Consider the following 16,059-nt stretch of genomic DNA (forward strand, 5'->3'; position numbering starts at 1 on the left):
AAGATGAAGCTGCTAGGAGTTAATCCTAAAATAAATATGCAATACACTTTTTAAAAAAAGTAGACAGCAAATGTGTTTTACTTAAAAGGACCACTTCCATAAATAATTGATAGAAATGAGAGAGGTGAATTGAAATTACACCAAGAATATTTGTCTTTCAAAGTTAGGACAAGAGACCAACATTACCATGCCAGTCTCTATGGTGTTTGCCTAGCGAGGCGTTGGAAATACAATGCAAAAGCATACGCTGTCGGATTTCTTTTTCCACTCACCCTTTCGCCAATGTTGCTATGCCAACGTCAGTTAACTTCATTCCTACACCTACAGAAAAAGAGAAGAAAGATAGGGCCTGAGATACCATGAGTTTCTCAGAAAGGAAATCAGCAATCCACTACTGATGGGCACTGCTGATGCTTCTAATCACTAGTTATTTCCCTTCCTGTGTAAGGGAGCTCATTTTCCACCCTGGTTTTCTCTGCTTGAGGTTGCTTTTCCTGGGCTGATGACCGTTAGCCTTTCAGAAATGTACTGACTGTAAGTGAATGATAATAAGAGTGCCAGGCCTTTGACACAGCAGTAATGAATTGTAAGCTGCACATCCCGAGAAGGAGAGTGGATTCATGTCTCATGTAAATAAATCACTGTGGCATGAATATCCTGACAACGGAGGGCCTTTCATAGCCCTGAGAAATGGCATTCCATGTCTGAGTCGTCGCTTGTGCAACACTGCCTGTCAGGGGGCTCCTTTGGGTTCTTCCAGTTACATCCAGCTGAATTCGTCTGGGTCTCTTCTATTCTTTTCCCAGGAGCATTCTTCAAGGAGATGTATATGGGGCTCTTTGGCTCTTGCTAAGAGGGCTGAGTCCAATTAAATATTGAAAAGGGAAGCTCTTAGATGCAGAAGATACTGAGAGGAGGAGAGAGCATGACACACAGAAGCAAACCCCAGTAGTGAAGGAAATTAGGGCATTCCCTCAGTCAGATACCAAGCTCCAGCTCTATCAAATGGTGAGAATGGAATGAGTGGAAAATTGCAGAGGAAAGGTGCTCTAATTATACCCCTGTTAAGGGGATGCCTTCCTACCCCTGTACTGCTGTAGTATAGGGAGAAGAGCTCCAGTTCCCCTAAAATTGCTTGAGTGCTACAAGAGCCACAGGAGGGGAGGGAGGTGGCATGTAGCATCTCTCTTTTCTTAATTATTGAGTATAATTTCCCAAATGCCTTTCCTGTGTCTCCTTGACTAGATCAAGCGTGGATGTAGCTTCTATTCTGGACTCTATTCTCAGTTCCTGTATTCTAGCCCACCGTGATCTTCAGCTTAAATCCTGAAAAATCTGCTATTTGACCTTTGGTAAGGATGCAGAGAGCACAAGATGGGACAGCCTCATCAGCAGCCACTCTGCTGGTCCTGCCTGATGGCTTGGGGTCTATCCCGTGCCTACATTTCCGTTCTGGGAGGACAAAGACTGTGAATCCTGGCATTTGATCCTGTTCTAATGGCCATGTTCCTATGGGGAAAGATTTTGTAGATTGTTGGGGCTGTATGATAGTATTTTGGAATCAGTTTAGGAGAGCGATGATGGAGCTAGCTTTCTCTATAACCCTGCTCCTGGGTTTGAGTCAGCAGTATCATTTAAGAGTTGTGAGCCCTGGGGCAAGCCACTTCACATCAAAGAGTCTCAGTTTCCTCATCTCTAAAATGGAGGTAATCATACCTAAATTTCTGACACTTAGACAGTTTTTATGAGAATCAGAAAATAGTGTTACATGGTGGATATTTGGCTTTTTTTTTTGTTTGTTCTGTTTTTGTTTTCCTCAGAGAAAACTCCCTCTATCAAATAAGATTAGCAACTATTTTATCATTGACAACCATAGAGAGGTGCCAGGGGGCACTAGAGAGACTTGTCCAGGGTCCCACAGGCAATATATATATATAGCAAAGGCAAGATTTAATCCTGGGTTATACTGACTCTGAAGCCAGCCTTCTATCCACTATGACCTGTTTTATGGACCAAAATAAAGGAATATATGTGAAAGCAAAGTACTAAATTGCTACAGAGAAAGGGACTGGACCTGTGATTTCCTTAGTATCGGGAACACCCAGATGAGGAAACTCCCTCCATTAATGCAGGTCTCCATTGTCTCTACAGCAGGTAGTTTTAAAGGGTTACCTGGGGCCCCAAGAGGTTCAGTGACTTGCTCAGGGTCACACATCCTGTACGTGTCAGAGATAAAAAATGAAATCAAGGTATTAAGACTCTGAGGCCAACTCTATCCACTACACCCTTTTCTTCCTCTCATAAGTTGCTATTCTAGTTCAATATATTATTATTATTATTATGACACCTATTAGTATTAGGTAATTATTAATCTACAATATTAAAAACAACTCTTGTTCGAGTATGGTTTGGAGTAGACAGCTATTAAGATCCCCTTCCCTCAATTTTAAGATTCTGTGACTCTACCTCTGGTATTCCTCTATCCTCACAACAATCAAAAGCATACTACGTGGCTCTATGGGCCAAGCACAGCATTCAGTGCTGAGGACAGAAAGACAAAAATGAAAGAATCCTTGCTCCTCAAGACCTTCCATTCTATTAGGTAAATATTTATACATATAAAGAAATACAAAATGTATACCAATTTTTGGGGGGGGGGCAAAGGGACAAGGAGATTAGCCTACTTTTATTCCCCTGAACCCCATCAGGCAGGAAGCAGACTGACACCAATGCTTGAAAGCAGCAGGGCCTGTGTGGAGCCCAACAACAGCCTGGGACATTTTTCTTTTCAGTCTGGTCAGTCAAACAGAAGTTCTGAGCCCTGTTTTCTGCTTTGAACCTGAGAGCTAAATTAGAAATGGCACTTTTGTGGAAGGCAATGAGCATTTTTTAAAGTGTTTTCCACCGTCAAGAGCTAATTCATCTCTCTATTCTGACACTGTTAACTACCAAGATACACAGGGAAACACATCATGGGGCTTAGATAACAGGGTCTATTTAAAAAAAATAAAAATAAAAAAACTCTCCTTGAAGATCTTGCTTCATGGAACATGTGAAATGTATTTTAAAATCACAAATCCATTTTCTAGATCTGCTTAAGTTTCTTTTTCCCCTAATCACTTGGCAAAAGGTCCTTGAAACCAGGTTGTCGCTCCCTGCTCTCTTCCCCCATTACCAGATGTGATTGCTAGATTAGAAAAAGAATGAAATGTAATTTTAAAAAAACAAAATAGAAGCAACAAGATAAAGGTTCTCTTTAGCAATGACAGAAATTCAACAAGCATTATCAAAAATCTTTACAGTAAAATATTTTAAATTATCACATGAAGTCATTGGGACAGATTTGACATGGCAGTCATTTCAAAGACCCAGAGCTGGAAGGGACCTCACAAATCATACCACTCACTTTCCTTATTTTACAGATGAGGAAACTGAGGCCCAGGGTGGTAAAGTGACCTGACCAAGGTGATGCAAGTAGTAAGTGGCACCTGAACCCAGGTCCTTGGACTCTAGAGACAATGCTCTTTCTACTGCACACCCCAGTGAAGGGATGGATAGCAGGTAAAGGGATATGCTTGGCCTAGCATACCTTACATACTTACATACTTACAGTTTCCCCAATATTTATATCCTTGACATCTGTTGGTGATAGCATCATGGAACTTTACTAGTGGCACTCATATATGTATATTGTGGCGGGGGAGAGGGGAATTGATTGAGGTAGGGAGCTCCCAGGGGGAAAAAAACTCTGTAATTGAAGATCAGAGTCTGCTCTGCAATTAACAGTCTTAGAAAATGGCCTGAGACAGTGAGAAATTAAATGACTTGCCTAGGGTCATTTTGCTAATATGTGTCTGTCAGAGGCAAGACATCAATTCAGGCCCCTATTCTGGCTCTCTATCCCTTAGGCCACACTGCCTCCCTCATCTACTGCTATTCAAGTTCAATTCCCAGGCTGCATTTCTATGTCTTCCAGTCTACAATGATCAGTAAATCATTAGAAATCTACACTCTTGGAAAAGGTAGTTTCCAAGAGTCAATGAAAATATGATAACAGGCTTAGGAACTAAAAGCATGTGCTCATGTGTAGTTGAAGACACAAGGTATATAATGTTTACAGATCCCTGCAAGGCAAAATTCAAAATCAGAGAAAGCATTATACAATATACTTAGAGACAGCCTAGATCAGGGTTGGGAACCTGCGGCCTTGAGGCCACATGTGGCCTTCTAGGTCTTTGGGTGCAGCCTTTTGACTGAGTCCAAGTTTTTAAGTTTGCATTCAGTCAAAGGGCCTTGATTGAGGACCTAGAGGGCCACATGTGGCCTTGAGGCTGCAGGTTCCCCATCCCTGGCCTAGATGGTGAGTTTTTCCTGGCCTAGAATTGGCCGATGTCCCATAATTTAATGCTTTGTTGACTTTGTATTTACTTATTTTGTACTCCAGCAGAATGTAATTTCCCTGTGGATAGGGTTTGTTTTGGTCTTTTCTCTTTGTATTCAAAGAGTCTATCAGAGGCCTTACATATTTGTTTGTTTGGTTTTTGTGTGGTTTGATTTGGTCTGGTCTGGACTTATGATTTCTTTAGGGCAGTCAACTCCTGGTGAAGAAACTTCCTCTACCAATGCAGGTCTACAAGCGTTCTGTAACTTCTAATCTTTAAGGGTTGTCTGAGTGACTTGTCAAGGGCACACAACTAGTACATGCCAGAGGCAGGATCTGAACCCAGGTCTTCCTGACTCTGAGGCCAATTCTCCATCCACTACACCATGATGCCTTTCACATTACATAGAGTAAGGGTCTTTGCATGTAGTACACACTTAATGTTTGTTGAACTGAAAACAATTGCTTCTTTCCATTTTCCATTCTGTCGGGATGTGCAATGGTTCTTTATTGGAGATCATTCCAACACTACTGACCATTACTCTTGTCTTCTTCCTTCTCTACTCCCAAGTAAAAACTGGCACATGCATCTCAGTCAAAATAGGTTGGTCTCCATAACTTTGCTTAAGAAAAACAAATTTTTAAAAGAAAAAAGCCATAAAGGTTAAGAGATGAAGAGGAAAGAAGTCAGATTTTACAGATCTCCAGCAATGCCCTTTGTTCCCTTATATAAAGTCCAAACTTAAACTCCTTCTAGCTCATAATCCTGGTGATTTGCCCCAGCTGTTTTCAGGGTATACATTGTAAGTGAGTTGCTCTTGACATCCTAGGTCAGTAGTTAACATTTTGGTTTCTAACAGCAGATGTCATGAGCTAGTTGATCCTGACTTATTCATCACAGTACCGTCTATCTTTGTACTTGTATCTTTCACAGCATCAATAACTGGAGCATCTTTGGGACAGAATGATTGTTTTGGCTGCCCTTATGTGTGAGAGCTGCACAGATTGGCTAGTACATGACAGCATCATCTACTCATCACAGCGACAACTGAAGGGGCAGCTAGGTGGTGCAGTGGATAAAGCTCTGGTGTTGGCGTCAGCAGGAGCTTGAGTTCAAATCTGACCTCAGACATTTGACTTACTTACTCAGACACTTACTAGCTGTGTGACCCTGGGTAAGTCACTTAACCTCCATTGCCTCACCAAAAACAAAAAACAAACAAACAAAAACCACCACAATGACAACTAAGATCGGTGTTTCCACCAGGCCTGGCCCAGTTATTTCAGTTGTTAAGATGACTGCTTTGGATTCGTCATCTCTGATCTGATCTTCTGTTGCCCAATTATTGCTACTCTCTGGACGACTCAATTGTGCAAAACAAGGATTCATTATCTGCCATGGACAGATTTCTGGGGGTCCATGAACTCAGTTGGTAAAAAAATTACATCTTTATTTTTACTCATCCCTATCTGAAATTTAGCATTTCCTGATTATTTAAACACATTATTCTGAGAAAGTTTCTGTAGACTGCTAAAGGAGCGGTTAATGACACAAAAAAGTGAAGAACCTTTGGTGTAGAGCCAGTCTCAGTAAGCAGGAAGGAGCATGGGATTGCTTGGAAGATGGATAGAATTATCATGTGCAACTTTGCAGCAAACAGTAAAAAAAAGGCAGATTTCCTGGCAGGGTTGAATAAAGGAACACTCTTACGAAACACCTCACTGGTACGTTAACTGACATATTTCATTTTCTATCTGGAATGTAATGTTACATTATGGCTGTTTATTGCCAATTGCAAAAGAAAAAAAAAACTATGCAGACAGCTCTAGGCTATAGCTTCATATTTAATGCAAAATTAGCACCAAAGACGAAGAGGAGGGGAAGGAACATCAATGATTGCACAACCAGAATCTAATTAGGATGGAAAGCTACCTAGGCTCATAAAGGAAGAGGTTTTTACAGCAGTGATATCTCTCCTGAGAATAAAAGAACCTAACTAACTTCGGTGTACTGGCCCTGTGGGGTCATTGGGAAGACCAAGTATTCCCACCCTTTGGCTGGGGGTGAGGGAGAAAAGAGAAGGGATTCTACATGAAAAAATTACACCTTGGAAGAGGGATGATGAGATCTGGGAGAATCCAGGACAGTGGGAGGCAATGGAACAAACATGAAATGAACTTTACTGGTTAATCTGAGGGGAAATAGGCTTCTTATATGCCAACAGCATCATTCTGGAGTTTTATTAATGCAGCAGAGTAAAAAAAATTCTATAGGTGTACCTCATACCTTGTGTTCCTGAAATGCTATGTATAAACTGAACTATCCTTTAAACGCATTGGGGAAGTTTGATGTTTAAAGGAGTCCTGGTGTGACTACTTTTTTTTTACAAGGAAGCAACCTTTTGTAAAGTACATAATCATTTCCTTAATGATCTTTTTCTAATTCTGATTTTCACATGTAGTATTGGATTTGCTTAAAGAAAGGCTTACTTATGTAGCCATCCTTTGATTAGCTAGGGCTGAGGCTCTTAACCTGGGATCTACTGGGAATAGATTCCCAGGGGGCCATACATTTAGATGGGGAAAATGACATCTTTATTTTTATATGATTGGTTTCCTTGGCAACCCTTTATATTTAATTTCATTCATTTAAGACTATTAGTCTGAGAAGGGGTCCAAAATCTCCACCAGCCTGGTAAAGGGGTTCATGATACACACAAAAACGTTAAGAACCCCTGATCTAGAGTGATAGGTTATTCTATTTAGCAGAAAAAATAACTGTAATTTATTCTATACTTCTTTTTTGCCATATGTTTCAACAAACTTTTTTTTTAAGTTTTAAAAAACAAGATGTGCTTATTTTTAACAGCACCACATAGGTAGATTGGAGCTGCATGACATGATGGAAAAAGAATAAGATTTGAAGTCTGGGGTTCTGAGTTCAAATCCCAGCTCTGCCACTTGCTATGTTTTATGACCCTCTGCACATTACTCAAGCTCCCTGAGCCTCAGTTTTCTCATTTGTAAAATAAGTGGTTTGGACCTGATAACCGCTAAGGCCCCTTCAAACTCAAAACTGAGGTGCTTATGAGCCTGGGTTTTGTCTTCTCTCCCTTCCACCATCCATCTTTTGGTCAAATTCCTTACGACCATAATTTAAACAATAAACAGGTGTCTCCTTCCTCCCTGGAGGAGCGATCTGCTCTGATTAATCAAGAGTGAGCTCTCTTTCTGTGCGCTCACTCCGTCCCCGCCGGCCTCCCGAGGGGCACTTACCTTGCATGTCAGTGACAAGCAGACTGCCACTGGTTTTCTGATACACCCAGTGCTGAAAGGTGCAGCACTTCTGGCCTGCCTCTGAGTCTCTTCTCAGAAAGCTGATCTCCTTCCCGTCCCTGATGGAATACTTGACAAATTCCCCGATCAGCTCCTCCTCCACGGTGGCGTACGGGATGTTATTCTTAGGGCGATGAATGAGAAAGATCGGAATGATCCTGGAGGCACAAGGAGCAGGGTTACCCAGCCAGCCCTCAGACAGGAAAGAAAGGCGAAGCTGTTCATTACTCCAGTCGAAGGCCACCAGGAGCTCAAGAAGCTCGTCTCTAATGGAAGGGGTTGCAGTACTGTACTGAATTACCAGATGAGATGAGGGCTTTGTGCAATCCCATTTTCCTCAGTCAGTCAGTCAATAAACATTTATTACCCTCCGTCCAAAAGTCAGTCTTGGGACAAGATTTAATTTCTTTGGTTGGGATAAAAGAACAATAATAGCTGGCATTTGTACAGCTCTTTAAAGTTGGTAACGTATTTCACGTGCATTTTTCTCATTTGATCCCTGCAACAACCCTATGAAGTAAGTACTGTTGTTATCCCTATTTAACAGATTAGGAAATTGAGGTTCAGAGAGATTAAGTGACTTGCTCCTGGTCAAATAGTTAGCAAGTGTCAGAGCCAAAATTCAAACCTAGTTCTCTGGAATCTAAATCCAGTGTTCTTCTTTACTGCATTAAGTTGACTTTCTAGATGAATTAAATACCCAGAAATCCCCAAAGGATTATGTTAACCTATAGTTTAAAATAGCAGTCCTCAAACTTTTGGTCTCAGAACTCTTTTACTCTCTTGAAAATTACTGAAGACCCCAAAGAGCTTTTTTTTTTTTTAAAGTGTGGTAAAAGTAGCTACAATATTTTCTTAGTATTATTGTTAGGAAAATAGTTTTGACCTCATGCACTTACTGAAAGGGTCTTCTGGACCCACAAGGATCTCTGGATCACACTTTGTGAACCACTGGTTTGAATCATCTTCACCAAACCTTTTCTCAGGCTTGCTTCAAATGACAAAATGGACGCATTCGAATGTTGGCTTCTAGTTCTACCTTTGCCCAATCTGGACAAGAGACGTCAATGGCTGCTTACAAGTGTATCCCATGGCTCTGTCCTAGCTCTCTTCTTTGTTTGCTCTCCACTATCTTACTTTGTGTTTTCATCAGTTCTCTTGAATTTAATTATCATCTCGGTGCAGAAGATGCCCAGATCCTGATGCAACGATCCTGAGCTATTGGCATGCGTTCCTGACTGCCTCATGTACATCTTGAAATGGATGTCCTGTAGGCATCTTAAACTTAATAGGTCCCCCAAAAGAATTCATAATCTTTCTCCCCAAACCCTCCCCTCTTTTGAATTTCCCTATTACTGTCAAGGGCACCGCCATCCTCTCCATGACCCAGGCTGATCAACTCTGAATCCGTATCATCCTTGATTCCTCACTTTTACTCATCCCACATATACAATCCATTTTTAAATCTTCTCATTCCTACCTTTACAGTATCTCTCAGACACATCATTTTCTCTCCACTTACATAACCATACTCCTAGTTCAGGCCCTCATCACCTCTTACTTGTTCTACTGAAACAGACTTCTGACTTATCTCCTAGCTGTAAGTTTCTCTCCACTCCAATCCATCCCCACTCACCTGACAAACGTGAGGGCCAATCGTATCAGCCCTATTCACACACACATATACTCACTGAGCTCCAGTCGCTCACTATTTACCACCAGAAAGAAATATAAAATACTCTATTTAGAACATATAATCCTGAATACATCTTGCACTTCTCCACACACTTTATAATCCAGCAGCATGGGTCCACCTGCAGTCCTTGAACATAATATTCCATTTCTCACTGTCCCCCACGTCTAGAATGCTCTGTCCCTTCACCTCTGCCTCCTGGCTTCCCTTGCTTCCTTTAAAGTGGAGCTCAAGTGATTCCTACTATAGAGGCCTTTCCCAGTCCCCCTAGCTACTAATGCCTTTGTCTTTCAGATTGCCTTCCATCTTCTCTATATGTCCCATAGCTGCCTACTTATTTACATACTGTCTCTCTCAATAGAATGTACGTTCCTGAGGGCAGGGCCTAATTTTCCCCCCTTTCTTGGTATCCCTAGTGCCTAACACAGTGCCTGGCACATAGCAGCAGTTTAATAAATGTTTGCCAACTGATTAACAGGTTACATATTTTTTCTCCATTTCTTCCCACTGTCTATATGTACTTAGATGCTTAGCTCAGGTTGAGACTAATGAGGCCAACATCATGGTAACCATATCCATGTAGATTAATTAACTTGATCCTATTCCATGGTTACAGTCTGCTCCTCCAACTCTGATGAACTCCCTCAAAAATATGTTTTCTTATTCAATAGAGAAACTGAAAAGAGAGAATGTGGAAAAAGAATGCAAAGTATGTTGTGCTTATGGAGGACTAGTAATAACATTTTATAGAATCAGAGAATTTTAGACTTGAAAGGAGTGGTACGCTGATAAATTTCAACAACCAGCTTTCAAAAAAATATATTCAGCACACATTTTTAAAGTTAATCTGCACTACTCCGCATTTTCTCCTTCTCTTTCTTACGTCTAAACAATCAACAAAACAATAAACCAAACTCTTTTTCACTTGGGAAGGATGGTTCATTTTAAATGTGTGGTCATGTCAATGTATCTGTCTTAGATTGTAAGCTTCTACAAGGCAGGAACAAGGTCAATGTCGTTGTTTATTTTTACAACGAGCATACTGTTATTTTATTTGAATAGTCTTTTGATTTCATTGGTATAGTGATCTTACAGAGAGAAAACTCCTTCTGCCAGTGCAGACTGGTACCTACTCTGAAATGTGTAGTTTTATAAAGTTGCCTGGGGGCAAGAGGTTGAGTGACTTGCCCAGGGTCACATAGCCAGTATGTGTCAGAGGCAGGACTCCAACTCAGGTCTTCCTAACTCCTAGGCCAACTCTCTCTTTACTCCCTCTAGTGTCAGTCACATGATGCCTTTTAATAATGCAAGGATAGTAAAGAATAGCAAAATGCCTTTATATGTTCAGCTGAAGAAAGGAAAGAAAAGGAGAAATAAACAGTCTTAAAAAGTTGAAAACCAATTTCTAAAGAGTCAATGTGGAAAGAAATGTGGATCTATTCCTGAATCCAAATTCTGCCTTTTCCACTTACTAATTGTGTAACTTTAGGCAAAACATTTTACCTGTCTAGCACTCATTGTCCTCACCTATAAAACGAATAAGTTGTAATAGATCATCTCTAAGGTCCCTTGGAGCTCTAAATCCACAACAATATGACTATGACACTTAAGAATGCAAGGCTTTCATCTATAGTAATATGAAAAAATGCTTTAAATCACAATTTATTAGAGAAATGCAAATCAAAACAACTCTGAGGTACCACATCACACCTATCAGATTGGCCAACATGACAAAACAGGAAAATGATAAATGTTGGAGAAGATGTGGGAAAACTGGAACACTAACGCATTGTTGGTGGAGTTGTGAAATGCTCCAACCATTTTGGAGAGCAATTTGAAACTATGCTCAAAGGGCTATAAAAATGTGCATAGCCTTTGATCCAGCAATATCACTTCTAGGGCTGTATCATAAAAGAGATCATAAAAATGAGAAAAGGACCCACATGTACAAAAATATGTATAGCAGCTCTTTTTGTGGTGGCAAAGAATTGGAAATTAAGGGAATGCCCATCAATTGAGGAATGGCTGAACAAGTTGTGGTACATGAATGTAATGGAATACTGTTGTGCTATAAGAAATGATGAGCAGGCGGACTTCAGAAAAACCTGGAAAGACTTGTATGGTCTGATGCTGAGTGAAGCGAGCAGAACCAGGAGAATGTTGTACACAGTAACAGCTATGTTGTGCAATGACTATCACTGACTTAGCCCTTCTCAGTAATGCAAGGATCTAAGACATCTCCAAAGGTCTCATGATGGAAAACGCTATCCACATCCAAAGAAAGAACTATGGAGTTTGAATGCAGATAGAAGCATACTATTTGCTATTTTTTTCTTCTGTTTTTGTTTCCTCTCTCTGGTGGTTCCTCCTATTGGTTCTAATTCTTCCTTACACCATCACTAATGTGAAAATATGTTTAATAGGAATGTATACATACAGCCTGTATCAGATTGTGTGCAGTCTTGGGGAGAGAGAGGGAGAAAAATTTAAAACTCAAAAGCTTATGGAAATGATTGTTGATAAATCAAAATAAATTAATAAAAAAATTTTTAAAAGAATGCAAGGCTTTGTAACTTCTGAGAAATTCAGTGTGTGCTTTGCCAAGAATTTCATCATGGCGCTCACTTTCTGCCAAACAATTTGAATGATTCTGCAGGCAGCACTAGTGATGCTCAGGCAGAACTATCTCTTTTCTTCCAGCAGGAATCAGGCCTAGGAAAGCATTTTAAATTCATGTTTTATCAAGTTCTGAATAACTAGTGAGCAACTAGATCAAATGTTCCAGAAATGTGTTTCTACAATCAAAGATGGCAGGGAGTAGTTTGCAGAAAATGGTGATATAAAATGTCAGGAATGAGTGATGGCAGAAATAGTATATGAGGGAAGGAATGAATGAATAAATTGGTGGAATTAATGACAGAGCCCCAAAAAAGTGTCGTATCTACAAATAACAGAAAATAGAATGAGTTGAATGGACAGACAAAAGTGATGATGTTGTTCTCTACAGCTATAATCACATGAATTTGACAAAGCAGTTATCTATTACTGCCCCTCACTCTGTGAAAAGGAATATGGTTGTACTTTCCAAACACTTATTAGAAGGCATGAAAAAGGTGCACCAAATCAGTCAACTATAATTAATACTGTGAAAGGCAACAATGGTATGCTGGAGCCAATTCAAACTGGCTCTTGAGAGCCAATTGTTAAAATTTGATTTATACCTTGAAAAGTTGGCAAATGATACAAACCAGAATTTAATTTTATTGTTCTGTTGATTATCTAGACTTCAGAAAGACTAGGAAAAATGTTGAGAATGCAGATTAAACTCAAAAGTGTATTGTGTCTACATTCCCAGTGCCGCCCCGCCCCCAAGATCTAGTTCTTAAATCTTTACCAGTACAACATGGCAACATGGCTTTAGATGTGGAGTGAGAGAAGGGGTGGAGAGAACAACTTAAAGAGAAATACAATGATAAATATGCAGGGGAAAAATGTCAAGGATAGCCCCTGGCAAAATTGGGAAAGAAAGAAGTATGTCTGGGCCTTTCTGTTATCCTTAACCTCCTCCTCTGTCAAGGACCCCTCTCTTCCTAGTCTTTTCCTGCCATGAAAACTTGTTCTATGGAAAGGATCCCCTATCAGTGGTTTGTACCTTAGTGTGGATTTATACCCTGGACTATAGGATCATAGATCAGGAACTTGAAGGACACTTGTAGTCCAACTATTTTATAGATGAAGATATTAAGGCCCAGAGAGATTAAGTGACCAGTGCAGCTGGCAGCATGGTTTAATGGATAGAGTGATGGAATTAGTCAGGAAGATCCGGGTTCAAATAGCTTAGATTCTTGATAGCTGTGTGACTCTGGACAAGTCACTGGACGTCTCTGGGCCTCAATTTCCTCATCTGTAAAATGAGTTAGTCTCAATGATCTCTAAGGTCCCTTCAAGCACTAAATAAATAATTACATGCTTTAGTCATTTTATAGCTGAGAAAACTGAAGCCCAGAGGTTCAATCAAATAGCTAGTTAGGAGCAAATCTAGGCCTAAAACCCATGTCCTATGTCTCCCAATCATGGAATCAAAATTATCCATTTTACCTCCCATGATCCTCTGCACCTATTGTTTCATCACAAACTTTCTTCTTATCTATAAATCGATTGGTACTTTTTTTTTTTTTGCTTATGATAGCACCCTTAATGTCTAAATCATGTACCCATTTTGACCTTATCTTGGTATAAGGTATGAGATGTTGGTCTATGTCTAGTTTCTTCAAGACTACTTTCCAGTTTTAACAGTAGTTTTGTCAAATAGTGAGTTCTTGCCCCCAAAGCTTGGATCTTTGAGTTTATCAAACACTAGATTACTATGGTCATTTCTACTGTAGATTGTGTACCTAATTTAATCCACTGATCCACCATTCTATTTCTTAGCTAGTACCAGATTGGTTTCATAATTATCCCTTTAAAGTAGTTTGAAATCTGGTAAGGCTAGGCTGCTTCCTTCACTTTTTTTTATTGATTCCCTTAATATTCTTGACCTTTTGTTCTTCCAGATGAACTTTGTTATCATTTTTTCTAGCTCTATAAAATAATTCTTTGGTAGTTCGAATGGTATGACACTGAATAAGTAAATTAATTTAAGTAAAATTATCATTTTTATTATATTGGCTCAGCCTACCCATGAACAATTAATATTTCTCCAATTTTTTAGATCTGTTGTTATTTGCATGAAAAGTGTTTTGCAATCATGTTCACGTAGTTCTTGTGTATGTCTTGGCAGGTAGACTCCCAAGTATTTTATAATGTCTGTAGTTATTTTAAATGAATTTTCTCTTTCTATCTCTTCCTGCTGGGTTTTGTTGGTAATATATAGAAATGCAGGGGTTATTTCATTTTTACATGGCCTTATTTCATATCCCTGCCACAAAACCAATTACCTTACGTCTTACAAGAGCATTTTACATTTTTGGCATTATCTGTGAAGCTTCCTGCCCAAGCTGGGAGTCAGGAATTTGAATTTGTATTCTGGTTCCAACATTAACTAGTTGTATGAGACCTAGAGCAGGTCGTTTCAGCTGGGAACTTGAGGTGGGGCTGTTTATTTTCTCATTTAAAACATGAGGATATAATCTCTGAGCTCCATTCCAAAGCTAAAATTCCATGTGTATCTCAGGTTGTAAGTTCCACAAGAGCAGGAACTTTTTCTTCTTCAGCTTTGTATCTCCCCTAGTACCTAGTTCTTGATAGGTGCTAAATAAATGTTTGTGATTTGAATGAATGATTCTATAATCCCAAGGCACTCTGCTCCCTCTTCTGAAGGTTTTTGCATCTTACATTTCATCTATAACTATAAAATGAAAGACTTTATCCCTTATTAGAGGAACTTCAAGTTTGGCTAAAAGGTGGTAATGAGGGGAGTGAGAAAGCAGAGTCTGGGGTCTTTCCTAGTGGCCCATACTTTAAGGCCAGCCCTGGTAGGAAGAGGAATAGGTGAAATGAAGGGGAACAATGTCCAGCTACCAGCAAGAGTTTGAATGGTTCTTAAAGAAAAAAAGAAGTGGTTCCCTCCCCATAACTCCAATTCTGCAGCTGCAGTTTTTCACGGAGCTTCTGCTAAATTTCCCTGTTCAACTTTTACTGCTCCCATTTTAGAGGTATTCGTGGCTGTACCCATTAGTGAGCTGGAGAAACTAACCAGACACTCGTCTTCTCAGCGGAACTGAAAGGGTTCATGGACCACATGAGCACTCATTAATTATGTGGCATTTATAAAATACCAACAATGGCTAAGCACTGTTCAGCACATTAATTAAGCCAAGTCCCTGCCCAGTGGGATTTCATTTGCATACCTAATTTGGCTCCCTGGATAATCATGAATTTTTAAACAGGAAGCTGTCTTCACTTACTGCATTTTCCCTTTAAGATTTCGATTTTCCTGTAAATAAATCTCAGAAAGGGAACTCCTAGGGACTGGTATCATCCTATGAAGAAGAAACATAGGGGTTGGCTTGGCTTGTCAGAAGTTGCACCATGAAATTCTCTTCAGTATTTGAAGGGACAAAGATTTCTTTATCAAATTCAATTAAGGCATAGTTGTTGATGGTGTTTTCAGTTCAGGCCCCTTTGGCTCAACTCCTTTTCCCTCAGTACGGCTCAAAATAGAGAAGATCCTTGAATATGTGGGGAGCAGATTGTGTGACCTTTCCCTTCTGCTTTTCATGAGTCCCTTTCTTCCTTGATCTGTCCCTTTTTTTGGCTAGCATTAATGCCGACTGGGATTGTTCTGCCTCCAAGCCCACAAAGCTACAAAGCCCTCAGGATCCTGGTTTATTCCCTGCATACACACAATGTGCCTATGTGGATGGCATCCAAAAGACTACCTGTTACAAGCTTTTCTAGAATGGGTCCCTGGGTGGAGACCTACAAGAGGGGCTCAGACCCTTTAGATATTCTTCTGCCTAAAGATGACCTTTCAACATCCTTCCCAGCTATTCCCTGGAATTCTTCCTAGAATTCTAGAATTCTGGGATATGGTCACAAATTAATTATTCCTTTATTTGCCAGAAAGGGAAAGTATGGGTTGGATGCAAGAATCCCCTGCTGTCTTAAGAGGGGACTAGGGTTTAGGAGTTTGAATATGCTAGGAACA

The 16,059-nt window shown here is 40.0% G+C and overlaps 1 protein-coding gene across 1 annotated transcript in view; it reads right to left on the reverse strand.

Annotated features, from left to right (window-relative positions):
- The window catches only part of ALPK2 (alpha kinase 2), a 151,962-nt gene that overhangs the window by 26,605 nt on the left and 109,298 nt on the right, over positions 1–16,059 (reverse strand). The window contains exons 10-11 of the mRNA XM_027869128.1: positions 7,658–7,875; positions 273–321 (exon numbers count right to left, since the gene is read on the reverse strand). Of these exons, the coding sequence (XP_027724929.1) occupies positions 273–321; positions 7,658–7,875 (267 nt within the window). The remainder of the gene's footprint in view (positions 1–272; positions 322–7,657; positions 7,876–16,059) is intronic.

Source organism: Vombatus ursinus, unplaced genomic scaffold, assembly GCF_900497805.2.
Source record: "Vombatus ursinus unplaced genomic scaffold, bare-nosed wombat genome assembly UNPS02014791.1, whole genome shotgun sequence".
Classification (NCBI taxonomy): Eukaryota; Metazoa; Chordata; class Mammalia; order Diprotodontia; family Vombatidae; genus Vombatus; species Vombatus ursinus.